At 44.6% G+C, this 27610-nt stretch overlaps 1 protein-coding gene across 2 annotated transcripts in view; it reads left to right on the plus strand.

The window, feature by feature from the left end:
- CA5B (carbonic anhydrase 5B) overlaps window positions 1-27610 on the plus strand; it is a 54274-nt gene that overhangs the window by 10952 nt on the left and 15712 nt on the right. For both annotated transcript variants that reach the window (XM_030933601.1, XM_030933602.1), the window contains 2 exons: window positions 584-777; window positions 15567-15764. In XM_030933601.1, coding sequence (XP_030789461.1) covers window positions 636-777; window positions 15567-15764 — 340 coding nt within the window. In that variant the 5' untranslated portion in view covers window positions 584-635. The remainder of the gene's footprint in view (window positions 1-583; window positions 778-15566; window positions 15765-27610) is intronic.

Genomic DNA, 27610 nt, shown 5'->3' on the forward strand with positions numbered 1-27610 from the left:
TTGTGTTACACCAAAAATTGGCAAAGAGTCATAGATTATATTTAAGCTCAGATTTCAAAACTGCCCAGGACTATTTTGGCAGGATGTATCGTGGGTTTTGTTTTGTTTTTGTAAGCAATCTAGATACAGATGTTTGTTTTTAGTCCGACAGCCTGGAGGGAGCTTTAATGTTGGAGTTCTTCGTACATGTAAATACCATGCTGGATAATTAACTGGGATTTCCTGGAGCAATGTTTTTTTTTTTTTTTTTTTTTTTTTTTTTTTATTTTAAGAAACTGTACTGTAAACAGTTTTTTCATTCTTGTGGCTAAAGAGAAGCTTTTCTCTGGACTTCTAATATTTGCCAACCCTGAGGGAAACGCAAAGCATGTGAGTCAGTCCTCAGGACACTCCCTGCCCTCCACTGAGGGGACCAATGAGTTTGAGGAACAAGAGTGGATAAACCGTTAACTCTCATCCGCCCTCCCTCCCTCCACCTCAGGGTGTGTACTCCTAGTCTGAATATTGTCCTACTTAGAGGTTTCTCCATGATCTTAAGTCTCTGTTGTTTACAGCTTTCCCTCCTCTGCCCTCATCCCTCTAGGTTATTAGGTTCCTGCAACTTAACTGGGAACTGATCAAGATTTCAAGCTAAGATGGTGGTGATGAACAGCCTAAGGGTCATTCTTCAAGCATCTCCAGGCAAATTGCTGTGGAGAAAGTTCCAGATTCCGGGATTCATGCCAACGAGGCCCTGCAGCCTCTACACTTGTACTTACAAAACCCGGAACCGAGCCTGTGAGTACACCACTTCCTTAAAGAGAACAAAAAGGGCTCCAGCCTGAGTGACAGAGCGAAATCTCATCTCTTAGAGAAAAAGAAAAGAGGGAGCAAGTGTGCAAGAACAAAAATACTTGTCTTTATAATAATCACACATGTTAAATATTTGTAGCTATGCTGTCTTTGGCTTTCCAGTGTAGGATTATATGCCTTATGAACTGTGAGAATAGCTGTTTCTCTACTGATTCATGAAAGTAAATGTAGAATGTTCTTTCTTGACTAATTTTAGCATGTTAAAATGATGTCATGCAGAAACTGGACAAGAGACAGATCCCAGTGTTTAATACTTTGGAACCTGTTGTTTATTATTTCTTGGTAGCAATTGTCTTTTTTTTTTTCTTTTAAACAAAGGTTGATCCACAAACCACAAATTATTTCTGGGAACCTTACGTTTCTGGAAGTTGCATGTAAATGTTTGTAAGCAGTTTACTAGCTTCAACGTTCTGGAATATTCTGTCCTGAGTTAGGAATTGCAAAGTTAATTCTAGCTGTTCAGTTTGCAAGTGTGTGCTCTGCTGTAAGGATGGAAGATTGAGTGAGGCAGGAAATAGTCTTCCTCACACCTCTCTCATCTCGTTCCCCTTCTGGAAATACAAGGCATTGTCCATGTCCGGATGTGGCAGGGATTCTCCACTGCGGCGTGATGGACGCTGAGGATGGATCATTGTGTGTTGTGGGAGGTTGTCCTGTGTCCTGGAGGGTCTTTACAGCATTCCTGGCCTCTGCCTACTAGTTGCTAGTAGCACCCTCATGAAGCTATAACAACCAAAACTGTCTGCAGATTGCCAAACATGCTCTGCATGACTGCCCTAGAGAGGGCAGTTGAGAGGATGGGAAAGGAAAATGTGTGTATTTGTGGACAGATAACTTTGAGTTAATGGAGATATGAAATGGCTAAGTATTATCAATAAGGAGGAATTTTTCATGTTTTCCGTTACTTAAAAAACACGGGCACAGAGTTTTCAAATGTTGGGTTGCACTGAGGTCTGGGTTTCTCCACTTTCATGTTTATTTTCTTTGACCCCATATGCACATAATAAAAAGACTGGGTAAGAATGGAATGCTTGTAAATTAGTAATGCTAATCTAGCTACATCCAAGGGCTTGAAACTGCTCCACAAATATATTTTCACTGTAAGTTTATTTTGTTTCCTTCAACATTGACTGTGTTCTTTTTCAAATAAACGGGCCAGAGGCATAATAAATTTCTGGTTGCTAGGTGTGGTTTCCTACAAATATGCCACATCCTACCGAGACTGGCTTATTCTGAACACTGGCACTTTGTGGTCTAGGGTTTATGTTACAAAGTATTAGTAGTTTTGCTGTTTTTTTTTTTTTTTTTTTTTTTTTTTTGACAGTTGAAATTAAACATCCAAATCCGGTATGCTTATGTAGTTAGGATAGTTTGCTGCTTTTAATGCTGACAAAAAAAACAAACAGTAGTGGCTTCGGGAGGGGCAGCTTTACTTAGTGAATTTCCCACAACAGATGACATGTTCTTGTTTCTAAGTTACTAGGAAAAACAGGGGACAGTCACCATTTGATTTTGTTCCAACCTATTTGCCCCAAGAATAATATTGTGGTCTTTGCTGCTCTAGGCCTTTGAGCAGGTCCTATTTCTATGTTCTGTACCCTCATCTGCTCAATTGTAAAGACAGTTCTCATTGTTTCTGACAGCTCGGTACCCCAACAGAAGGCCAGTGTACACTTGTGACCAAGAATGACCCCAGATTCTTGAGAGTTTGAAAAGATAACATGTGTTGATGAAAAAAGCCAAACTCTAAAATATTGGAAGAGGTTCATTCTGAGCCAAATATGAGTGACTGTGGCCCATGACACGGCCTCAGGAGGTCCTGAGAACACATACCCAAGGTGGTTGGGTTACAGCATGGGGGAGACAGAAGTGACAGGCAAGACGTATATCAATACCTGTAAGGTATACATTCTGAGGGCGAAACTCTGATTTTTTTTATCTTGCCCAAATTCCTATCTAAGGGCTCTGGGGAGTCATGCCCCACAAATCATAAATTGTTACCAGATGGGTTTTATTTAACCCATATATCGTGATTTACTTTCCAACCTGACTTTGGTGTAACATTACAAGACAAAGAAGAAAATCAAAATATTTTACCCCAAAACATGTTTCTTTGCCATATTTTGAAATTGCCCTGCAAAGCTGTTCTGTGTGGGGGAAAAATTGTATCTGTAAAGAATCTCTATTAACATAGCTAGATCTTTTTTTTCCAGACCCTCCCAATCCTAAAGAGATTAACTAAGATCTGAATAGGAAATATTTCTCATCTATTTTCTCTAAGGGCAGCCACTATAAGACTTCAAAAGAACTTTGGTCTCCACAGTCTTTATCTTAACCCGAACCATTCCCTTTCTACCAATCCCAGGTCTTTAGACAAATTCAACCAATTGTCAACCAGAAAATGTTTAAATTTACCTATAGCCTAGAAGCCCCCCCAATCCCCACCCCAGCTTTGAACTGTCCCGCCTTTCTGGACCAAACCAGTGTATTTCTTAAATGTATTTGATTGATGTCTCATGCCTCTCTAAAATATATAAAAACAAGCTGTGCCCTGAGCACCTTGGGCACATGTTCTCAGGTCCATGTGGGGGCTGTGTCACGGGCCACAGTCACCCATATTTGGCTCAGAATAAATCTCTTCAAATATTTACAGAGTTTGACTCTTTTTGTCAACACTTGGTTTGGCCTGGAAAGGACATCTCTAAGCAGGGGCTTACAGGTCATAAGTAAGTGGATTCAAAGATTTTCTGTTGGCTGGGCGCGGTGGCTCATCCCTGTAATCCCAGCAGTTTGGGAGGCCGAGGCGGGCAGATCACAAGGTCAGGAGATCGAGACCACGGTGAAACCCCATCCCTACTAAAAATACAAAAAATTAGCTGGGTGCAGTGGCGGGTGCCTGTAGTCCCAGCTACTCAGGAGACTGAGGCAGGAGAATGGCGTAAACCCGGGAGACGGGGCTTGCAGTGAGCCGAGATTGCGCCACTGCACTCCAGCCTGGGCGACAAAAAAACAAAGATTTTCTGTTTGGCTGTTTGGCAGTTGGTTGAAAAAGTTAAGCTTTGCCTAAAGACTTGAAGTCAACTGAAAGAAATGCTTGAGTTAAGATAAGGGGGATTGTAGAAGCCAAGGTTCTTGTTATGTAGATGAAGCCTCCCATTAGCAGGCTTAGAGAGATTAGATGGTAAACATCTCTTATGGGACCTTAAAAGGTGTCAGATCTCTCCTGGATCAGGAAAAGACCTGGAAAGGGACAGGGGCTCTCTACAGAATGCACATTTATCCCACAAGGGATGGTTTTGCAGGGCCATTTCAAAATATGTCAAAGAAATATATTTTGGGATGAGGCTGGGTGCAGTGACTCACGCCTGTAATCCCAGCACTTTGGGAGGCTGAGGCAGGTGGATCACCTGAGGTCAGGAGTTTGAGATCGGCCTGGCCAACATGGTGAAACCCCATCTCTACTAAAAATATAAAAATTAGCCAGGTGTAGTGGTGTGCGCCTGTAATCCCAGCTACTCAGGAGACTGAGGCAAAAGAATCACTTGAACCCAGGAGGCGGAGGTTCTGGGTGAGCTGAGATCACGCCATTGCACTCCAGCCTGGGTGAAAAGAGCGAAACTCTCTCCCAAAAAATAAATAAACAAATAAATAAATAAATTTTGGGGCAAAATACCTTGATTTCTTTCAGAGCCTTCTATCTGTCATGTGATGCTATACCAGGGTCAGGTTGGAGGTAGGTATTTTATTGCTACAAAGATTCTATGTCAGTCTTATGATCTCTATTTGAGTGTTAATGCTGGTCAGTTGTGCCTAAACTCTAAAGGGAGGGAATATAATGAGGCATGCCCAACCTCTCTTCCTCTCATGGCCTGAACTAGTTCTTCAGGTTTCTTTGGGATCCCCCTGGCCAGGGTAGGGGGGATCCATTCAGTCCGTTGGGGAGCTTAGAATTTCATTTCTGGTTTTCATGTGCAAAGTCCTTAGCTAGTGCTGTCACATAGTGAGGACTCAGTGTTGGGAGCTACTTCTAGTACTACAATTGTTATCATCATCATAGGCTCAGTGCCTGCCTCAGATGTTTAAATCTGATCCTTTTAAGAGGAGGCAAAGCAGAATAAGGAGTGAATGAAAGTAGGAGGTTGTGGCAAATTCAGAAAGCAGCATTTCAGGTCAGCCCTGTGCTCTGTGCTCATCATATCTTTGCTCCCAAGGCTCTCCACAGATAATCTTTAGCTGTCAACTCAGATTGCTGTTTGCTGTTATCTCAAGTAGCAGACAGTAACTCTTGATAGTCCTAACTTTGGAGACTTGTAATATAATAAGATAAAGATAAAAGCCTATACCTATTATCCAATGTGGAAATAAAATCAGTTTCCCTTAGGTATCGTCTGGTGAAATTTAGTCTAATGGTCACATAAAAAGATTTAGGCATGAGATCTTAGACCATAGGAAAGTGCATTTAATAATTCTTAATTGAATGAAATATAAAGAATATCAGGTAGAATGGAAATGATACTGATTTGTTATTCCAATGATTCTTAATGTTCATGATCTCCTTACTTGTAGAAGAAAGAGAAACCTGTTAGGATAATAGGGACTAAAGAAGCCAGCACTGTATAAAATGTAGCCACTAACCCCATGTGGGTATTTACATGTAAATTTAAATTCATTAAAATTTTGTAGCTACCTATGACTAGATCTTAATATACTGGACATTTCTATCATCAGAGAAAGTTCTATTTGACAGCAGTAATCTATATCATAACTGTACTGTGTTTGAAAGTTATTCTAGGCCGGGCGCGGTGGCTCAAGCCTGTAATCCCAGCACTTTGGGAGGCCGAGACGGGCGGATCACGAGGTCAGGAGATCGAGACCATCCTGGCTAACACGGTGAAACCCCGTCTCTACTAAAAATACAAAAAACTAGCCAGGCGAGGTGGCGGGCGCCTGTAGTCCCAGCTACTCCGGAGGCTGAGGCAGGAGAATGGCGTAAACCCAGGAGGCGGAGCTTGCAGTGAGCTGAGATCCGGCCACTGCACTCCAGCCTGGGTGACAGAGCAAGACTCCATCTCAAAAAAAAAAAAAAAAAAAAGTTATTCTATTATTTCTCTAATTAATTTTGAAGAATACAAATAAAGCCTGGAGAGTAATAAAAAGCTTGTTTTGCAGTGTTTTCACAAAGAATTCTGAAATATAGATTCAGGATGCCCCTAGATTGTCTTTATTAACATGCAAGTAACCTTGAGAAAAGAGCTGATTAAGAGCCACTTAGAATTGCATTAATGGCCTCAGGGTTATCTTCAGCTGCCTGAGACTGACAAATAGCCCTGGAACTGACCATCAGGAAATGTGAGCTTTAGTCTCCTGTGCTGATAACTGCACAGGGAGGTATCCTATGGCTAATGGACTCGGCATCCAAGTGCCTTTTATAGCCCTGATGATGCTCTAACAAGGCAATTTGTGATTCTGTGATCATCCTCAACCAAGTCATACGGAGGGTCCCAGTGTATAAACCCATCACTGTATTAAGGCCAAGGCCTACACGAGTCGTCTTCAGCAACATAAGGAAGTAGACATCCCTCATAAAAAGGGCAGTACATAGCAGGGGACCAGATAAAAAGTACATGAGGGTATAAGGCAATGCTTTCTGGTAGATAAATAAACCACAAATATGAGCCATATAGGTCATTCTATATTTTCTAATAGACCAGGTACAGTGGCTCATGCCTGTAAGCCCAGGACTTTGGGAGGCCAAGGTGGGAGGATCGCTTGAGGCCAGGAGTTTGAGACCTGCCTGGGCAGCATAGCAACACCCCATCTCTTCAATAAAATAAAATAAAAATATGAGTAATTCTATATTTTGTAATAACTGCATCTTAAAAAGTACAAGTAAACAGGTCAAATTAATTTGACTAATATATTTTATTTAACCCAATATATCCAAAATATTATCACTTTAACATGAAATGAATATAAGAATTATAAATGAAATTTTAATATTTATTTTGTACTGAGCCTTCGAAGTTCCTGGTATTGTACATTTATATAGTACATCTCAATTTAGGCTAGCACACAGGGACAGTGCTACCATATTGGGGAGCTCAGGAACAGAGATAATAGGTGTTGAGGAGTAAGAACAGATGAAAGATGCTTTATTTAGGGTGGGAGTATCAGAGAAGGGGCTTGAACTGACCTTGAAAACCTAGTAGAATTTTAAGGAACAAACGAATAACAGATAGATACGATTAGGTGAACCTAAGAGGTGTTCAGGGCAAACCAGCTTGCCTGGTAGAGAGATGGTGGCTGTGAGGTAATGGGTAGAGAGCCTTGGTATCAATTTGTTTGGTTTTCTGTATCAGTAAAATAAGCATTTAGTACCTCTTCTGTGCCTTGCACCAAGTGAAGCCCTGGAGACTATAGAAAAAGTGGAGGACACAGACCTCATGGGCTTGGAGTTGACACAGACCCTTTGGGCAGATAAAGCAAACACAGATTACGTGAGGAATGGTTGGGTGCTAAATGGTGTGAAAGCAAATTCAGTGTGTGTTCAGAAAAAGCAAAGCTCAGAGTGGTTGGAGAGTATGTCATCAGGGAGATTAGACTTGAACTGGAAAAGATTTCTTTTGGAAATCTGGAAAGATTTCCAGACTTGAACTGGAAAAGATTTCTTAAGGAAAGGAAGGGCTTCTAAGCACAAGCCAAAGTGGGGCTAAAGGCCAGGCGTGGGGGCTCATGCCTGTAATCCTAGCATTTTGGAAGGCCAAGACAGGAAGATAGCTTGAGCCCAGGAGTTCAAGACCAGCCTGGGCAACATAGCGAGACCCTATCTCTACAAAAAATTTTATTTAAAAAGTTTTTAAAAACCAAAGTAGACAGCTGGGTGTGGTGGCTCACACCTGTAATCCCAGCACTTTGGGAGGCCAACGCAGGTGGATCACGAAGTCAGGAGTTCGAGACCAGCCTGGCCAAGATGGTGAAACCCCATCTCTACTAAAAATACCAAAAATTAGGCCGGGTCCAGTGGCTCACGCCTGTAATCCCAGCACTTTGGGAGGCCGAGGCGGGCAGATCACAAGGTCAAGAGATTGAGACGACCATACTGGCTAACATGGTGAAACCCTGTCTCTACTAAAAAATACAAAAATTAGCTGGGCATCATGGTGGGTGCCTGTAGTCCCAGCTACTTGGGAGGCTGAGACAGGAGAATCGCTTGAACCCAGGAGTCGGAGGTTGCAGTGAGCTGAGATCGTGCCACTGCATTCCAGCCTGGCGACAGAGTGAGACTCCATCTCAAAAACAAACAAACAAACAACAATTTTAAAAAAACACAAAAATTAGCCAGGCATGGTGACGGGCGCCTGTAATCCCAGCTACTCAGGAGGCTGAGGCAGGAGAATCGCTTTTACCCGGGAGGCGGAGGTTGCAGTAAACCGAGATCATGCCACTGCACTCTAGCCTGGGTGACAAAGCGAGACTCTGTCTCAAAAAAACAAAACAAACAAACAAAAAACCAAAGTAGACATAAACTTGTGTAGGTAGGCAGTTGTAAGAAGAGTAGCTTGCTAAGGGGAATAACATGACAAGAAAAGTAGCATAGGAACACCAGAGTTTGGGAAGAATGAGGAAAATGAGATTAGATAAGTGAGATGGGTTCTAATAGGAAAACCTGGGCATTGAACTTGGAAGTTACAACTTGATATACTGTCCTTAGCATAGGAGCAATGTGACAAAGGTGGTTATGTAGGAAAATTGCTGAGTGGCAGAACTCAGGAGTAGAGGAGAGTTAGAAGAGGAAATCAACCAAGAGGCTTTGTATGAAGTCTGGGGTTTAGGTTTCTGAACTAGGCTGCTGTGCTGAGCAAGGCGAAGAAGAGATAAACCTGAATGATTCTTAAAGAAAAATAATGAAATAAAGCAAAAAGGAGAAACGAACTGTCTTATTCTGTTTGGGCTGCTATAACAGTAACTCAGACTGAATAATTTATACACAACAGAAATGTGTTGCTCACAATTCCGGAGGCCAGGAAGTCCAAAAAACCAAGGTGCCAGTAGATTCAGTGTCTGATGAGGGTTCTCTCTGCTTCAAAGAATTTGCCTTCTTGCTGCATCCTCACATGGTAGAAGGAGCTCAGGAGCTTTCTCAAGCCTCTTTTATAAGAGTATTCGTCCCGTTCATGAGGGCTCTGGCTTTGTGACATAGTCACCTCCCAAAGGCCTCAGCTCTTAATACCATCACCTTGGGGAAAAGGATTTCAGTGTGTACATTTTGGGTTGTGTGTGTTTTTTTTTTTTTTTGATATAGGGTCTTGCTCTGTCACCCAGACTGGAGTGCAGTGACACAATCTCAGCTCACTGCAACCTCTGCCTCCCGGGTTCAAGAGATTCTCCTGCCTCAGCCTCTCAAGTAGCTGGGACTACAGACATGAGCCACCACACCCAGCTAATTTTTTGTATTTTTACTAGAGATGGGGTCTCCCCATGTTGGCCAGGCTGGTCTCAAACTACTGACCTCAAGTGATCTGCCCACCTTGGCTTGCCAAAGTGTTGGGATTACAGGTGCAAGCCACCGCTGCCTGGGTAAATTTTGAGGAGACGCATACATTCACACCATAGCACAAATCTTCCCAGTGATGCGTCTCATCTTATTCCATCCACAAGTATTCACCAAAAGCCAGCTGGCTCACAGAGCAGTGAGGAAGGCAGATAATTAGACACATATGCATATAATTATAACTGCACCCATGTAATAAATGTCATGAAAGAAAAATCGGAGTGCTATGATTAAAAAATTATAATATGAAGTGATCATATTATAAGAGAGTAGCCAGAGATCACTTTGTCAAGGAGGTGACAGTTAAGCCCAAGACCTAAAGATAATGGGGGCTAGCCCTGAGCCAAATGAGGGTAATTGATTTCTGTGGAGGAGGAGCACGAAGAAAGGGACTAAGGCAGGAATGAGCTTTCCATGTTTCAGGGGCTAAAAGGACAGTGCCAAAGCTGGGGAAATAGGTGGTTACAGCAAACTGAATGTTCATGACCCCCTAACATTTATATGTTGAAATCCTAGCCCCCAAGGTGATGATATTAAGAGCTGGGGCTTTGGGGAGGTGGTTAGATCATGAGGGCAGAGTTCTCACGAATAGGATTAGTTCCCAATATAAAAGAGACCCCAGAGAGCCCCCTCGTACCTTCTACCATTTGAAGACAGCAAGGAGGCTGTCTATGAACCAGAAAGCAGGCCCTTGCCAGACACCCAGTCTGCTGGCGCCTTGATCTTGGACTTCCCAGACTCCAGAACTGTGAGAAATAAATTTCGCTTATTTATAAGCCACCTAGTCTATGGCATTCTGTCATAGCAGGCTGAATGGACTAAGACAGTGCTAAAGCACAAAATAAATCAAACCTAGGACTGCTCATGTAAACAACTAAAATCAAGCACCTCCTCAACAGGGAGTCTTCTGCAGGGTTTTTGTTGCCCATCAGCTACAATTTACTGACACCTTTTTTTCTTTTTTTTGAGACGGAGTCTTGCCCTGTCGCCAAGGCTGGAGTGCAGTGACACAATCTCGGCTCACTGCAACCTCCACCTCCCGGGTTCAAGCGATTCTCCTGCCTCAACCTACCGAGTAGCTGGGATTATAAGCACGCACCACCACATCCAGCTAATTTTTTTGTATCTTTAGTGGAGATGGGGTTTCACCATGTTGGCCAGGCGGGTCTTGAACTCCTGACCTCAGGTGATCCGCCTGCCTCAGCCTCCCAAAGCGCTAGGATTACAGGCACGAGCCACCGCACCTGGCCGACACCTTCTTAATGACAGTGTGTCTTTGTTAATATAAACCACAGTTGATAAAATCACTATCTGTTTATTTCATTTTCCCTATACAAGAAAAACCTGAAAATGAAGCTTCTGTTAAACCACTTAATCATCACCCCATTATCTTTAGGTCTTGGGCTTAATTGTCACCTCCTTGACAAAGTGATCTCTGGCTACTCTCTTATAATATGATCACTTCATATTATAATTTTTTAATCATAGCACTCCGATTTTTCTTTCATGACATTTATTACATGGGTGCAGTTATAATTATATGCATATGTGTCTAATTATCTGCCTTCCTCACTGCTCTGTGAGCCAGCTGGCTTTCGGTGAATACTTGTGGATGGAATAAGATGAGACGCATTACTGGGAAGATTTGTGCTATGGTGTGAATGTATGCGTCTCCTCAAAATTTACCCAGGCAGCGGTGGCTTGCACCTATATTATTTTTTAATAATTTAAATAATGTCTTATTTTTGAGGTAAAATATGAGCACCTACCAGGAAATTGTTTTGATCTGATTTTTCCTTAAGTAGAGGAAAAGGAGGGGAGTAGGAGAGAACAAAAGTGTCAGTTTAGCAAAACAAGCCGTTGGCAAAAAATTGGCTTCAGTAAGGGGGCAGTGACCAAGGACCCCCTCCCCACACAGTAAGTTGGATGGTCTAACCTAGATGGTGTAGTTTAGTAAAGAAGGAGGTGGGTAGGAGGAAAGAAAATCTGGAAGCTGAACTTGTAAACTGAAGGGTATAAATTGATCGTGTCATTATGGTCATTAAAGAGCAATTGCAGGAATAGGCCCAGTTGTCTTGGGCTGGTATTTGCATGAGTATGAGTGTTGATACTTCCCATTTCATGAATGAGATGGGGAACAATTAAGGGTGACCAAGGCATCGTCTTAGGTACCTAATCACTCCAGTTCTTCCCTAGTCTTCACAGGAGACCCTCATTAAATGGCTTTGAAGAATGTGAATTCTCACATTATCAACCACTGAGTGTCTCAGAGGGGAAGGTGCGTAGTCTCTTTGTGTCAGTAATCTTTAAAAACAGAATCAAGGCCTTTCAAGGGCTTTCTAGAAGTTTAAAAATTAACACAATTTGAATCATTTTTCAGATCGTTTGAATCCTTGCAAAACATTTGAATTTGAGCTTTTCCCCCCCCAACAATGGCAATTGGATACGTTACAGGGCATATGTTTATTTTATTTTTTATTTTTGCCTTTAAAAGAGATGTTTATTCATCATGAATATGAATCCAAGTGTTTGGGTGGATATAACAGAACCAAATGTAACAGAAATTTAAGATCATCTTTTCCCCTAAGATGAAAAATATATGATATTTTACTGGATAAAATTACTAAACATTTTTAGACCCTGAGGTTGTATATTTTATGATGTTGGCCGCTGCATGGTTGCCATGATAGCTTTTTCAAATTGTTAATTTATTTCTTTTTAAAAATGTCCATTTTTATTTTACATTCAGGGGTTACATATGCAGATTTGTTACATGGGTATATTGCATGGTGATGAGGTTGGGCTTCTATTGATCCTGTCACCCAGATAGTGAACATAGTACCTAATAGGATGTTTTCCAGAAGGGCATATGTTTAATAAGATACCACAGGGCAACAAAAAAGGAGGAAGATGTGGCTCCTGCCCACAAGGAATTTGCATTCTAATTAGATTATGACAGTATAGCCCAGATTCTGTTTCAGATGTGTCAGTTCATGTGCATTTTCCATTTTAGATTTCTGAAACAGAAACTTCTTGTTCTTTAAAGTTCTTGTTCTTCACAAGTTGTTTTATACTAAGGAAAGAAAAAAAAAATAAAACACAGAACATTGGGTTCAGACCTCTCCAGAGATGAGAGTACTGCATTATATGAAGAAATAGAAAGAAAAGAATATTATGAGTTTGCATGCACCTTTTATCTTTAGACCAGGGTTTCTCAACTTTGGCACTATTGGCTTTTGGATCAGAATGGTTTTCTTCTGGGAGCCCATCCTGTGCATTGTAGGATGTTTAGCAGCATCTCTGGCCTCTAACCACTAGATGTCACTAGCACGCTCTCCCAGTTTTGCCATCCGAAAATGTCTCCAGACATTGCCAAATGTTTTTGGGGGACTGAATTGTTCTCTCTGTTGAAAACCACTGATTTAGGCACTCTCAGGAGAGCTCTTTGTCTGTATTGCTGGAGCACTTTTATAAATAAAACAAAACAAAACACTAAGACACGAAGGTTAAGATACTGACTTACGGTCAGGCGCAGTGGTTCACGCCTGTAATCCCAGCACTTTGGGAGGCCGAGGTGGGTGGATCACTTGAGACCAGGAGTTCAAGTCCAGCCTGGCCAACATGGCGAAACCCCATCTCTACTAAAAATACACAAAAGTTAGCCGGGTGTGGTGGCATGCGCCTGTAATCCCAGTTACTCAGGAGGCTGAGGCAGGAGAATCGCTTGAACCCAGGAGGTGGAGGTTGCAGTGAGCCAAGATCATGCCACTGCACTCCAGCCTGGGAGACAGAGCAAGACTCCGTCTAAAAAAAAAAAAAAAAGAAAAAAAAAAGAAAAAAGATACTGACTTCCAGCTTTCAGCAATTCCCGAAGGAAGAGGATTATCTGCTCTGTCAGAGTAAACCAGGGGCAGGTTTCTGCTTTTTATGGAAATAGGAGGATGATGCTGCCACTGACGGGGCATTTGACAGAGTAACAAAACAACTACCTTAGTCTCATCGTTTTTTGTTTTTTTTTTTTGAGACAGTCTTACTCTGTCACTCAGGCTGGAGTGTAGTGGCACAATCTCGGCTCACTGCAACCTCCATCTCCCGGGTTCAAGCGATTTTCCTGCCTCAGCCTCCCGAGTAGCTGGGACTACAGGCGTGTGCCACCACACCCGGCTAATTTTTTTTGTATTTTTAATAGAGACGGAGTTTCACTGTGTCTTGATCTCCTGACCTTGTAATCTGCCAAAGTGCTGGGATTACAGGCGTGAGCCACTGCGCCCGGCCAGTCTCATCCTTATTCTTAGTGGTAGGGCGAGATGCAGAGGGTCGTTGGTAATGATTTCTCTCATGTTTCTCCTAGTTTTCCTGTTGTTCTTGATCCTACCCATCCATGGTACTTCTAAAGGACAGGCAGCTGGACCACCCCAAACTGATACACATTGGTTCTGCTCATCACACATGGGGGTCTCAACAGGCCGATCTGTGTTATCAGCAAGTCTGCTGATACTTATCAGGGACTTGCTACAGAGACCTGGTGCTTGACTCTGGAGGACAATCAGCATCAGCAATGTCTTCAGTGCCTGTGGGGGATGAATTGTATGTGTACACCTTAATAGATAATCTCCACATCCCTGTAACACACTGCAACCTCCAGGGACCTTAGCAGTGCCGATATTCTAGTCAGGTTTTGCAGGATGGCTGCCTGGTCCTCAGAGTTTGCTTACATAGGAGGTGAACTCAACTCAGCATGCACAGTTATGTGGGGCAAGCATCTTACAGGATGCAGGCTACGCAAGCCTTGATTTCTACCAGCCAACCAATTAAACACTGACAATACTGATTGAATGTTTCCTTTCCCAAAGTTCTCCCATTTCCTTTTTTGAAAATAAATCTGTTATTGAAGATTGAATTAATTTGTCTTTGTATTTAAAGCCACTTTGGGGAGTTGGGGCTTGGGAAATTCTCAATGAAGAAAAGAAACTCATTTTTGAATACCCTATTTCCACATGGCACTAAACTCCATGCATTATGCTGTGATCACAGCACAGATTGCACTTGGTTTAGGTGAGCTTAGTAGGCAGACTGAGATGTGTTGGTTTTGCAAGATGCCAAAATGCTATTCCTCTGCCAGGTGCTCTCTGACCTATCTTTATCCTCTACTTTTGTCTATCGATTAAACCCCTAAGTGGCTGTATTGGTCGGGGTTCTCCAGAAGCAAAATCAATAAGGTATATAGATAGAGAGATAGATGAGCGGGAATTTATTAGTGGCAATTGCTCACACGATTATAGAGGCTGAGAAGTCCCATGATAGGCCATCTGCAAGCCAGAGACCCTGAGATACTGGTAGTATGGGACAGTCCAAGACAAAGGCCTCAGAACCAGGGAAGCTGATGGTATACCTGTCAGTCTGAGGCCAAATGCCTGAGAACCCAGAGAGGTGCTGGTGTTAGTTCTGGAGTCCAAAGGCTGGGAAGCCTGTACCTGTTACCCAAGGACAGGAGCAGAAGAGTGTATCCAAGATCCAGCAGACAGATGGGCACATTCAGTTTTTCCATGTTTTTGTTCTTTCTGGACCCCCAGCAGTTTGGATGATACCTGCCCACATTGAGGGCGAATCTTTCCCACCTAGTCCACTCAGAATTACATGCTAGTCTCCTCTGTAAACACCCCCAGAGACACACCCCAAAATAATGCTTTACCAGGTTTCTAGGTATTCTTTAATCTAGTCAAGTCAACACCTAAAAGTAACTATCACAGTGGCTAATTCCTAAGGCTTTTAGTTTCCATTAGCCCTGACAGGTTCTCCAGAAGTACAGTAGACAGGCTTTGTTTTCTTTTTTTCTTTTGAGACATGGTTTGGGTCTGTCACCCAGGCTGGAGTGCAGTGGTGCGATCATGGCTCACAACAGCCTTGACCTCCTGGGCTCAAGCAATCCTCCCACTTTAGCCTCCCTGGTAGCTAGGACTACAGGTGTGTACCACCATGCCTGGATAATTTTTTTTTGTATATTTTGTAGAGACAGGGTTTCACTGTGTTTCCTAGGCTGGTCTCGAACTCCTGGCCTCAAGTGATCCACCTGCCTTATCCTCCCAAAGTGCTGGGATTATAGGAGTGAGCCACCGCACTTGGTCCAACAGTCTTGATAATAGCCTGACCTGCTTTCTCCTAGTGCATCCACTCTGGGAGAGCGTGGACCTGGTTCCCGGGGGTGATCGACAATCACCCATCAACATTCGGTGGAGGGACAGTGTTTATGATCCTGGCTTAAAACCGCTCACCATCTCTTATGACCCAGCCACCTGCCTCCACGTCTGGAATAATGGGTACTCTTTCCTCGTGGAATTTGAAGATTCTACAGATAAATCAGGTGAGGGCAAGATCTGGTGGTCTTATAAGGAGTTAAAGAAACAGTGTCGTGTTAACACGGACACATCAAACTCTCACCATGACAGTATTGACCTCTTTGTTAGCAATGGCAAGGAACTCATTGATCTTAACTTTTTGAATGTGTGAAAAAAATTCCTTCTAGTTTTTATGCATATTTTCTTCAACTAGTATAGGTAGTATTTTTAATTAATAAATTTATCTCTCTCTCTCTATGTGTAGATTTATAATTGGTATAGAGCATAGGTGTGAAATGGAAGTTTTGCCAGAAATTTAGTTTGTATGTGTATATTGAATATGTACTAATTTTTTCCTTTGCTTGTTGACTTTACGAGAACTTTTACATTAAACAGTAACACTGTTTAATCAGATTTAACTTAGCAGATTACAATACACTTGAAATGGGGCCAAAAGAATAGTCATGTGTGTATTAGGTTGCAAAGACTAGTCATATATTAGAGAAATGGAAATTATGATCTGGTAATTTTGTTAAATAAACAGTATTACCTACTTAGTGTAAAAGAATGCTTTAAAAGAGTTTTTCAAATTCAAATAGTATATTGATTTTGAATCTTTTTCTAACCTTCCTGGATATAAACTAATGTGAATGATTTCAAAGTTTACCTGAAACTTCTTAGTGTCTGTGGAAGATAGAAGGTGGCAAATTTTGTGAAGATTTATTTTCCCTTTTTTTGTTGTTGTTTGCATGTTTGTTTTACTGCATTTGATGATGTCAAATAGTCCAAATTAGTCTCAAAATAATTATTATTTGAAATAGTTTAAAGTAGTCATCAATTAGTGGTAATTTTGCCAACTTTCCCCCATACCCCTCCATATCCCTCACTCCCCAGTGCAGGATCCAAAGGCGTTTTTGATTGTCACAACTTGGGAAACAAAATTGGCGTCTAGTGTGTCAAAGTCAGGGATGCCGCTAAAGATCCTGCAGTGCGCCAAATAACCTTAACGAAGAGTTATCTAGCCTCCAGTATCAATAGAGCTAAAACTGAGAAATCTTGATCTCAAGGAAACTTGTTTTCTCTCATGAATGTTAGGAAATGAGTCCATAAAAATGATAATGAGGCCAGGAGCGGTGGCTTACGCCTGTAATCTCAGCACTTTGGGAGGCCGAGGTGGGCAGATTGCCTGAGCTCAGGAGTTCGAGATCACCCTGGGCAACATGGTGAAACCCCGTCTTTACTAAAATACAAAACATTAGCCAGGTGTGGTGGCGCATGCCTGTAATCCCAGCTACTTGGGAGGCTGAGACAGGAGAATTACTTGAACCCGGTAGGCGGAGTTTGCAGTGAGCTGAGATTGCACCACTGCACCCCAGCCTGGTGTCAGAGTGAGACTCTGTCTCAAAAAAAAAAAAAAAAAAAAAAAAGTAAATATTCACTCCTGCTGTAATGCCCAGACCCGCGATGCCCCGAAAGCAACCACCAGAGTCAAGAGACAACGCCAAGCGGCAGGGATCGCTTTATTTCGAGTTCAAACTCGGTTCCCTCCAGCTAGGTATCAGATCCTAGGGAGAGACCCCGAGCTCGGTGTTCAGCCGTTTTTTATAGTCAGACACAAACAAGTTACAGCAAGTTACAGAGTCACTGGGGGTTTTTACAGTTGTAGGTTTACAATTGGCTGACATTTAAAGTTAAACATTAGTCAGTTGTTCATTGGTTCCCGCCCTTTGACCAAACCACAAACGGCCGCTTGCCCTGCTAGGGACTTTCCAGATAACCTTGTTGTTTTAGCATTAAGGGGAGTTTCCTGACTTTTCTGACCTCTGATATTCAGTATTTTTCCACTCCCCATTCCCCCCTCTCTCTAGTATCTTGAGAGCCAATCTTGGGTCTTATATGTCTGACTCGGAAGTCTCGGTGAGTACAGGTTGGTACTGGGCTCTCAGGACCATAAGCTGGACAGTGTTGAGTCTTTCTTTTACAAAGTTTGTTAATCTGTTTATTATACATGGTCCTATAGTGAGTAAGAGAAGTATACTTATGAATGGTCCTATGAGGAGCACTAGAAGGGAGTACATGGAGGAATTCCACCAGCTGTTGGCAGCAGAGGTGAATTGTTGTTTCTGCAATTCTAGGCTGAGTTTATGTAGTTGTTGAACTCACGTTTCTACGAGTCCAGATTCATTTATGTAGAAACAACAATCTTCTCTGAGGAAAAGACAGGTCCCTCCTTTTTCAGCCGTTAACAGGTCTAGTGCACGGCAGTTTTGTAAGGTAACTTGGGCAAGGGAAGTCAATCGTCTCTGTAATGAGGCAAGGGATTCGGCGGAAGCTTCCATAGCTATGGAGAATTGATGAGAGAGTTTTGCAGTGCTGATAAGGGAGTGACCTAAAGCTCCCCCGGCTAGTCCTGCAGCAACTAAGGACGTGGTGAGTGAGACTCCGGCTACTAGGGGGAGGAATGTAGCTCGTTTTGGTCTAGGGAAAGGGGCGGAGTCCCACCTGGAAAATTCTGCAGGGGTGCGCAAGGTTAGTTGGGGGACTAGCGTGGCAGGGAGACACAGTAGGGTTATAGTGGCCTGAGTGGAAAGGTTCTTATATAGGGTCCCATTGCACCAGAAGAAAGAACCGGGAGGGGCAAAGAGGGTTGAGTTGGGAGTGGAAGTTGTATTACAGAGGGTAGTGCCGGCATTTGAATAACAAAAGGAAACTTGTGTCTGTCCAGGGTTTAGGAACAAGGGGACGTCAGGAATCGGGGGTGGTATGTGGCTATTGTTAGGGTTTAGGCTGAGAGAAGCGTTAGACGGGCCTGGAAGTGGAACTGCGGTTAACGGCGGTCGCCCTAGAGCCGCGCAGAAGAAGCATGCAGAGAGATTGCCTAGGCCAGTGGCGTTTGCGATTTCTAACCCTTCTCTTAATAGGGATAACCAGGAAAAGGGGCGGGTAGGAGTTAAAGTTGAAAGCTGGACATTTAATTCCCTTTCCTGGTTCTGTATAGCCGCGTGTAAGGTGGTCTGGATCTGAACAAGGGAACGCCAGAGAAAGAGACGGCTACTAGGCCAGGTAGTTCCTGAAGTCAAGTACATAGACCCTTTTTGCTGGGAAGTCCAGCGGGAGTCCCAGGGGTCCCAGATAACCCAGGTGTAGCCTGATGTGGTTTTAAAGAAATTGTGTGACTGCCACGTTTGACTGGATAGGGACTCAGAAGTTTTTAGGATTTTAACGGTGTGGATTTTGCAGGACCTATATGGACAGCCGACACTTTGTTCTACCCATGAGTTATTACAATAAGAGAGTGTTTGGTCAAAGAGGAAACAAATTGCGGGTGCTGCTTTTCCTGGCTGGTGTTTAAAATCAGTGAAATTTAGATGGATGGGAGTGCTACAACCCCCAGGGGGACAGTCAGCAGTGCCTAATACATAGCCCTTTTGTTCTGTCTGAGCATAATTGGTCCAGTTCTCAGTCAGGAAGAAACGCCAAGCGAAAGGGGATGTTGCCGGGTTCGCCTGGGTCTCCCCACAAGGGATCCATAAGAGTAGAAGGGTTATAAAGGAGGTAGGTGTCATAGTTACAGTTTAGGTTGCTGACGGCGTAGAACAAGTTTTAGAGGGTTTTCTTTTGTCCGGTCAACTGTCCAGGTTGCTGCCTCTCCCGTCAAGGATGTAACAAGGTCCGAGAGCGGGTCTATAGGCTTGGCGTGGGTGTGATGAATCCAGGCAGCGATGCCTTCCACTTTGAGGGCCGTAGGCGTAGTCAGGATCACCTGGAATGGTCCTTTCCACCGGGGTTCTAGGGTTTCTTGTCGGTGGTGCTTGACAAGGACCCAGTCTCCTGGTTTGTATTGATGTGGAATGGGTGGAGGCCCAGCTTCATATAGTTCTTTTAGCTTGGGCCAGACTTCCTCATGAACTCTCTGTAGGGCTTGTAAGGAGAACAAAAGTTCAAGACCATTATCTGTGTCAGCTTTGAGGAGACTGTCTTTAAGGTTAGGGAGGATAGGGGGTGGTTTGCCATACATTATTTCATAAGGGGTAAGTCCTAGTTTATAAGGAGAGTTACGTGCCCGGAACAGAGCGTAGGGGAAGAGGACTACCCAGTTAGCGCCAGTCTCCATGGTCAATTTAGTTAGGGTCTCTTTTAATGTTCTGTTCATTCTTTCTACCTGACCTGAGCTTTGGGGTCGATAAGCACAATGTAGTTTCCAATTAGCCCCAAGGATGGAAGCCAGTCCCTGACTTACCTTTGCGGTGAAGGCCGGCCCATTATCCGACCCTATCGACTGGAAAGCCGTACCTGGGCAGGATTTCTTCTAGGATCTTTTTGGCCACAATCTGTGCAGTTTCTTTTTTTGTCGGAAAAGCTTCTGCCCATCCTGAGAATGTATCTATAAAAACTAGTAAATATTTGTATCCATATTTTCCTGGCTTTATTTCAGTAAGGTCAATTTCCCAATATATACCAGGTCTATCTCCCCTGTGTCTTTTTCCCGTGGTCTGGGTCCCGTGACTGGCGTTATTGAGTTGACATACTACACAGTTTTTAACCGTGGCGTCTACTTTTTCAGGGGCGTTATTAATTTTTAGCCCAGCGTGTTGAATCAAATCTAACATCCGCCGCGGGCCCAGATGAGTGCTCCGGTGGATTTGTGCTATTACTCGCTGTCCCAACCTGTCCGGGAGAATGGTATTGTTGTTAGAATCTTTCCACCACTGATTACTGACCTGTGTTCCGGGGAGTTTACTTATCCACTGGAGGTCTTCTTCTGAGTATTCTGGGTGAAAGGGCAACTCTCTGGGCCCGGGATCAGGCAGCTGGAGGGCCAGCAGCTGAGGAGTGGTTTTAGCCACGTCTTTTGCAGTCTGGTCAGCCAGGTTGTTTCCTCGAGTGACTGGGTTAGTGGCTTTTTGATGTCCCGGACAGTGGACGATAGCCAGCTTTTTGGGTTCCCAAAGGGCAGCCAGAAGATTTAAGATTTCTTCTTTATTTTTAATGTCTTTTCCTTCAGCTGTGAGGAGCCCCCTCTCTCTGTATATAGCCCCATGTATGTGGGCAGTGGCAAATGCATACCGGCTGTCAGTATATACTGTCAGTTTACGGTCTTTGCCTAGTTTCAGGGCTTGTGCCAAGGCTATTAACTCAGCCTTTTGAGCCGATGTTCCTGGAGGTAAAGGCTCAGCCCAAACTATCTCAGTCTCTGAGGTTACCGCCGCCCCCGCATACCTCTGTCCTTGGTGAACGAAGCTGCTTCCCTCAGTGAACCAGGTGAGGTCTGCATCTGGTAGCGGTCGGTCCTGGAGGTCTTCTCTGACTCCATGTACCTGGGCTAGTATTTCAGCACAGTTGTGGAGCGGCTTACTTAAGTCTGGGTCTGGCAGCAATGATGCTGGGTTTAGGGTTGTCGGGGGCTTAAGTGTTATTCTGAGGGGGTTTAGTAACAGCCCGTGATAATGGGTAAGCCGAGCATTGCTGAGCCATCGGTCAGGGGGTTGTCGGAGGATGCCTTCGACAGCATGAGGGGTGGTGACTTGTAATTCTTGGCCCATGGCCAGTTTGTTAGCGTCTTTGACCATCAGGGCCGTTGCAGCAGTCATCCGGAGGCAAGGAGGCCATCCTGCAGCTACCGGGTCCAGTCTCTTTGAGAGGTATGCAACCGGTCTGCGCCAGGGACCTAAATTTTGAGTTAATACTGCTTTCGCTATGCCCCGGCTTTCGTCCACGTATAAGTGGAAAGGCTTAGAGACATCCAGAAGACCCAGTGCAGGGGCCGAGAGCAGAGCAGTTTTGATTTGCTGGAAAGCTTGCTCAGCCTCTTCAGTCCAATTGAAGGGCTGCTGCTCTTTGGTAGCCTGATAGAGGGGTTTTGCCAGATCAGCGAAGCCAGGTATCCAGAGTCTGCAGAACCCTGCAGATCCCAGGAACTCTCTTACCTGTCGTGTTGACTGCAGTCTGGGGATCTGTAGGACAGTTTCTTTTCCAGCATTTGTTAGCCAGCGCTGTCCCCCTCTAAGTAGATACCCCAAGTAGGTTACCTCTGGCCTGCAGATCTGGGCCTTTTTAGCTGAGACTCGATAACCCAGGTTTCCCAAGGTTTTCAGGAGGTCTTTTGTTCCTTGGATGCAGGCCTCTGGGGACGTTGCCGCTATTAAGAGATCATCAACATACTGCAAGAGAGTTATACTGGGGTGTTGGCGTCGGTACTCACCCAAGTCTTCGTGGAGGGCTTCATCAAACAGAGTTGGGGAGTTTTTGAATCCTTGTGGCAGTCTGGTCCATGTCAGTTGGCCACTTATGCCTCTCTCAGAGTCTGTCCACTCAAAGGCAAAAATTTCCTGGCTTTTAGGGGCTAAAGGCAGGCTAAAAAAAGCATCTTTTAGGTCTAGAACAGTATACCATTGATTTTCAGGACTCAAGGTACTCAGGAGGGTGTATGGATTTGGCACCGTCGGGTGTATGTCCATTACCCTTTTATTGACTTCTCTTAAGTCTCGTACCGGCCTATATTCTTTACTGTTGGGTTTTTGTATTGGTAGCAGCGGAGTGTTCCATGGTGAGTGGCAGGGGCATAGGACTCCATGATCTAGGAGTCGGCGGATGTGTGGTATAATTCCCTCTTTGGCTTCCAGGGCCATTGGGTATTGGTGCACGTGAACAGGGTCCATCCCGGGCTTAAGCTCAACAAAAATGGTGGGATGGTGCTTTGCTAGCCCTAGCCCTCCTGTTTCTGCCCAAGCCTCCGGGAAGTTCTGGAGCCAGGAGTCTATATTTTGGTTAGGAGGCGTTAACTCCTGGTGAAGCCGGTACTCATCCTCTAGAGTTATGGTAAGAACAGATAGTGGCCTGTTTTGGGAGTCAGTCACTTTGGGTCCTTCTGGTTGAAAATGGATTTGTGCCCCCATTTTTGTCAACAGATCTCTCCCCAACAGGGGACAAGGGCTGTCAGGGATGATCAGGAAGCTATGGGACACTTTCCCGGTTCCCAAGTTTACTGCTGTCTGGGTTGTCCATGGATATTTCTTGGTTCCTGTGGCCCCTTGGACCCAGGAGGAGTTGGAAGATAACTTTCCATAGGGCTTGACTAAGACCGAATGTTGTGCCCCGGTATCGACCAGGAACTGGACCAGGGACCCCTCCACTTGTAAAGTTACCCTAGGTTCGGGGAGGGGATCCGAACCCCGTCTCCCCAGTCTGTATCTTGGGTAACTAGTATCGGCATAGATTTGAGCTGCCATTGTCCTTGGCCTGGCTGGCGCTGTTTCTTTTTGGGGCAGTCTTTTATCCAGTGACCAATTTCTTTACAGTATGCACATTGGTCTTTACTCAGATTGCGCCTAGGGGCACGCGTGGATTGGGTGCTTCCTGGCAGTGGTTGTTCTTTTTCGACGACCGCCGCCAGGACTTTGGTCATTTTCTCAGTGGCCCTAATTTGTCTTTCCTCTGGAGCATCTCTGTTGTTGTAAACTCTCTGTGCTATGCGAAGGAGGTCCTGGACCTGTTTTCCCTCCAAATCTTCTAATTTTTGTAGCTTTTTTTTAATATCTGGAGCCGCCTGGTTGACAAAGGACATAACGACTGCTGCCTGATTTTCAGGTGCCTCTGGATCTATAGGTGTATACTGTCTAAAGGCTTCCATTAGTCTTTCTAGATAAACAGCGGGGCTTTCTGTCTTTCCCTGTAAAACAGAATATACCTTAGCCAAATTAGTGGGCTTGCAAGCTGCAGCCCGGAGACCCGCCATTAGAGTCTGGCGATAAACGAGTAGCTTTCCCCTACCTTCTGCTGTATTGTAGTCCCACGTTGGCCTGGTCAAGGGAAATGCTGCATTAATGAGGTCGGGGTTTGCAGTTGGTTGACCGTCATCTCCAGGAACCAACTTTCTAGCCTCTACCTGGATTCTCTCCCGTTCCTCCGTTGTGAACAGAATGTGGAGGAGCTGTTGGCAGTCATCCCAGGTGGGCTGATGAGTGAACATGACACTATCTAGAAGGGCTGTTAGGTCCTTGGGGTTATCAGAGAACCGGGCATTCTGAGTCTTCCAGTTGTACAGGTCACTGGTAGAGAATGGCCAATACTGGAGTCTAGGGTTACCTGTGTCATCGGGGGGTCCTGTTTCCCTTAAGGGGAGCGCTACAGTGGAATCGGGAACTCGCGGAGTTGCCTCACGCTGGACACGCCCGCACGTTCGCCCTGCCGGCCCTCCCGAGCCATGTTCACTTTCAGTTTCTCCTGGCGCCGCGTCCGCTTCTCAGCCCTCATGGCTTCCTGGGAGTGCGGCCGGTTGGGCTTGGGCATGGGGTCCGGGAGGGGGAGGATAAGGCGGGGGTTCCAAGGATGCGAGGTCCTGGCTGTCGGGCAACACAGGGGGCAAGGGGGCAGTTGGAGTTTTTGGTCTTTTGGTGGTCCCAGTTGGTTGCGCGACTAGGGTTTTACAGGGTTCAGAGGTCAGCAGAAAGGGAGCTAGCCACGGGGGCGGATTTTCCACCAGATCTTGCCAGACTAAAATGTAGGGGATCTGATCTGGGTGTCCCGAACGACCTGGCAGGAAAACCCTTGATTTTACCTGGAGGATAATGGGGAGGCAAAAAGTTCCCTCGGCTGGCCAGCCTACGCCGAAGCTGGGCCACTCAGAGCGGCAGAGGGTTATTAATTTTCCCTTTTTAAGTTCTATACTGAGATCATGTCCCCTTGCTCTCACATCTTTAAAATTATCGACAAGGAGAGAAAGTGGTGTGGTCTGGGAGTTGCCCATTCCGAGGAAGTCCTGTTGATAGAAGATGGGTGGTAAGGGATATTAGTGCCTGGTACAGGACTGGCTCCGGAGCTCCTGTAAATCAAGGTAAATTAGTAAGGGGCGTGCAACAGATAACTTCCAACAACCAAGATATATTGATCGCTAGCGCATCTCGGGCTTAGGACCCGACCAGAAGCAGATGGGCCACAGAATACAGAGCCCCAGATGAGTACCAGAGGACGTCTCCCACCAGCCTCCACTGACTGTCCTATAGCGCGTCCGCCAGGACTAGATCAGTCTCATATACAGACCCCGCGGGATTATTCAGAGGCAGACAGACAACATATAAACAGAGCCGGCTTACTCACTTTTGCGATGACCCGTTGGCCTGGGGTCTGGTGGGCTTAGGGGCAATCCCGGACGAGCCCCCAAGATGTAATGCCCAGACCCACGATGACCCGAAAGCAACCACCAGAGTCCAGAGACAACGCCAAGCGGCAGGGATCGCTTTATTTCGAGTTCGAACTCGGTTCCCTCCAGCTAGGTATCAGATCCTAGGGAGAGACCCCGAGCTCGGTGTTCAGCCGTCTTTTATAGTCAGACACAAACAAGTTACAGCAAGTTACAGAGTCACTGGGGGTTTTTACAGTTGTAGGTTTACAATTGGCTGACATTTAAAGTTAAACATGAGTCAGTTGTTCATTGGTTCCCGCCCTTTGACCAAACCACAAACGGCCGCTTGCCCTGCTAGGGACTTTCCAGATAACCTTGTTGTTTTAGCATTAAGGGGAGTTTCCTGACTTTTCTGACCTCTGATATTCAGTATTTTTCCACTCCTCACTGCATTTATCCTGGCTCTGAGTCTCAACTGTGTCTTTATTTTCTTTGTATTTTGCTAGTGGTACTCTGATACTTAGACATGGCACTCTGGCCCAACTACAAACAGACTGCTCCTCCAATGGGCTTAATCTGTCTCTGGTTTTCTCCCTTCTGATATATTTCTCTGCTGTGATTCAGAAGGTATTTGAGTCTGTCTTTAAGAGTTTAGGTGTCTCCATGTCCCCAACTTTCCTTTTTCCTCCAGGGTATGACACAGCCCCCAAACCATGAACATCTTACTTTCATATCTCAAAGTAGGAAATTCTTTTTCCTCCCAGATTCGTGGGCATCTTTCTTCCCCCCCTTTTTTTGCATAAAGTTATTTATTTAAATTTTATATCTGTGAATTCACAGGTTGATGTGTTTCATTACATTGTTTCTAACTCTCTTAAAGTAACTTACTATATAAGTAAAAGCTTCTTGTACCATGTAAAACCATCTCGTGTGCCATCAGCGGTATATGTACCATGCTTTGGGAAACATTGTTTAAGGCCATCTGGGTCTGTTGGTGGAACAGCTAGAGAAGGGAGGAATAAAAAAGATAAGAAAGAAAATTGATATTGATGTATGTTCTTTTAAAATATATTTAGTGGGTATAAGTTTAGTTTTGTTATTTGTTACATGGATATATTGTGTAGTGGTGAAGTCTGGACTTTTAGTATACCCATCATCAAGCATCTTTCTTAATTTCCCCAAAACTCTAGAGTGTGCCCCCTTCTCAACTGGAAGGCTATAATATTACCTTGTTTATACGGATTCCAGAAATCTTCAAAACAACAAGCTAAATTCCTGTGTTTTGGATGACTATCTGGCACTCTGGTGAGCTCTACTTGTCCCCTTGGGGCTCTACCATTATCCCTGCCAGATGTAAACTAATGGGCAGACCCAGTCTACAGGATACCAACTCTCATCCATTTACTCTGCATGCATAGCAATCCTTTTGAATTCTCAACCCCATCTAGGGCCCTAGCAGCCTGCTTTCTTCTGGGGATCCTTGGTATTGGTCAGCTTTCTAAAGCCCTTGACAGTATAAGGACTCTCTGTTGCCACTATATCATTGCTTCGTTGAGTTGGAAGTCTTAGAAAGTTGCTTAATGAGTTTCTTAACCAAGTGACTTGAGCCCAAGAACTTTTAGAACAAATAGCTGTTTTACTTTTTAGTCTTCTCTTTTTCTTTTGAACAACAGATTCTAGAATTCTTTTTTTTTTTTTTTGAGACAGGGTCTCGCTCTGTTGCCCAGGCTGGTGTGCAGTGGCATGATCGCAGCTTACTGCAGCCTCAACCTCCTGGACTCAAGCAATCCTCCCACCTCAGTCTCCTGAGTAGCTGGGACTACAAGCGTGGACTACATGTGCCACCACGCTTGGCTAATTTTTTTGTTTGTTTGTTTGTTTTTGTTTTTGTTTTTGAGATGGAGTTTTGCTCTTGTTGCCCAGGCTGGAGTGCAGTGGCATGATCTCAGCTCACTGCAACCTCTGCCTCCCGGGTTCAAGTGATTCTCCCACCTCAGCCTCCTGAGTAGCTGGGATTACAGGCGCCTGCCACTACACCCTGCTAATTTTTGGTATTTGTAGTAGAGACAGGGTTTCACCATGTTGGCCAGGCTGGTCTCGAACTCCTGACCTCAGGTGATCCACCCCCCCCCCCCCACGGTCTCCCAAAGTGCTGGGATTATAAGCGTGAGCCACCGCACCTGGCCTTTTTTTTTTTTTTGAAATGGTGTCTGACTCTGTCATCCAGGCTGGAGTACAGTGGTGTGATCTTGGCTCACTGCCACCTTCACCTTCTGGGTTTAAGCAATTCTCTCACCTCAGCCTCCTGAGTAGCTAGGATTACAGGCACATGCCATCACGCCTGGCTAATTTTTGTATTTTAGTAGAGACGAGTTTCACCATGTTGTCCAGGCTGGTCTCAAACTCCTGACCTCAAGTGATCTGCCCATCTTGGCCTCCCAAAGTGCTGAGATTATAGGCATGAGCCACTGCGCCTGGCCCCGGCTAATTTTTGTATTTTTTGTAGAGATGGGGTTTCACTGTGTTTCCCAGACTGGTCTTGGATTCCTGAGATCAAGTGATCCTCCCACCTCGGCCTCCCAAAGTGCTTGTATTACAGGTGTGAGCCACGGATCTAGGCCTCGAGAATTCTTATCTACCCATTTGCATGAGTAATCTGAGATGGAAAACAAGTCATCCACGTTTTTGTCATAATAGCTTCTTTTTAGATACCTACAAACCCAACCGACTAATTCACCCCTTGACCATGTC

Source organism: Rhinopithecus roxellana, chromosome 7, assembly GCF_007565055.1.
Source record: "Rhinopithecus roxellana isolate Shanxi Qingling chromosome 7, ASM756505v1, whole genome shotgun sequence".
Taxonomy (NCBI): domain Eukaryota; kingdom Metazoa; phylum Chordata; class Mammalia; order Primates; family Cercopithecidae; genus Rhinopithecus; species Rhinopithecus roxellana.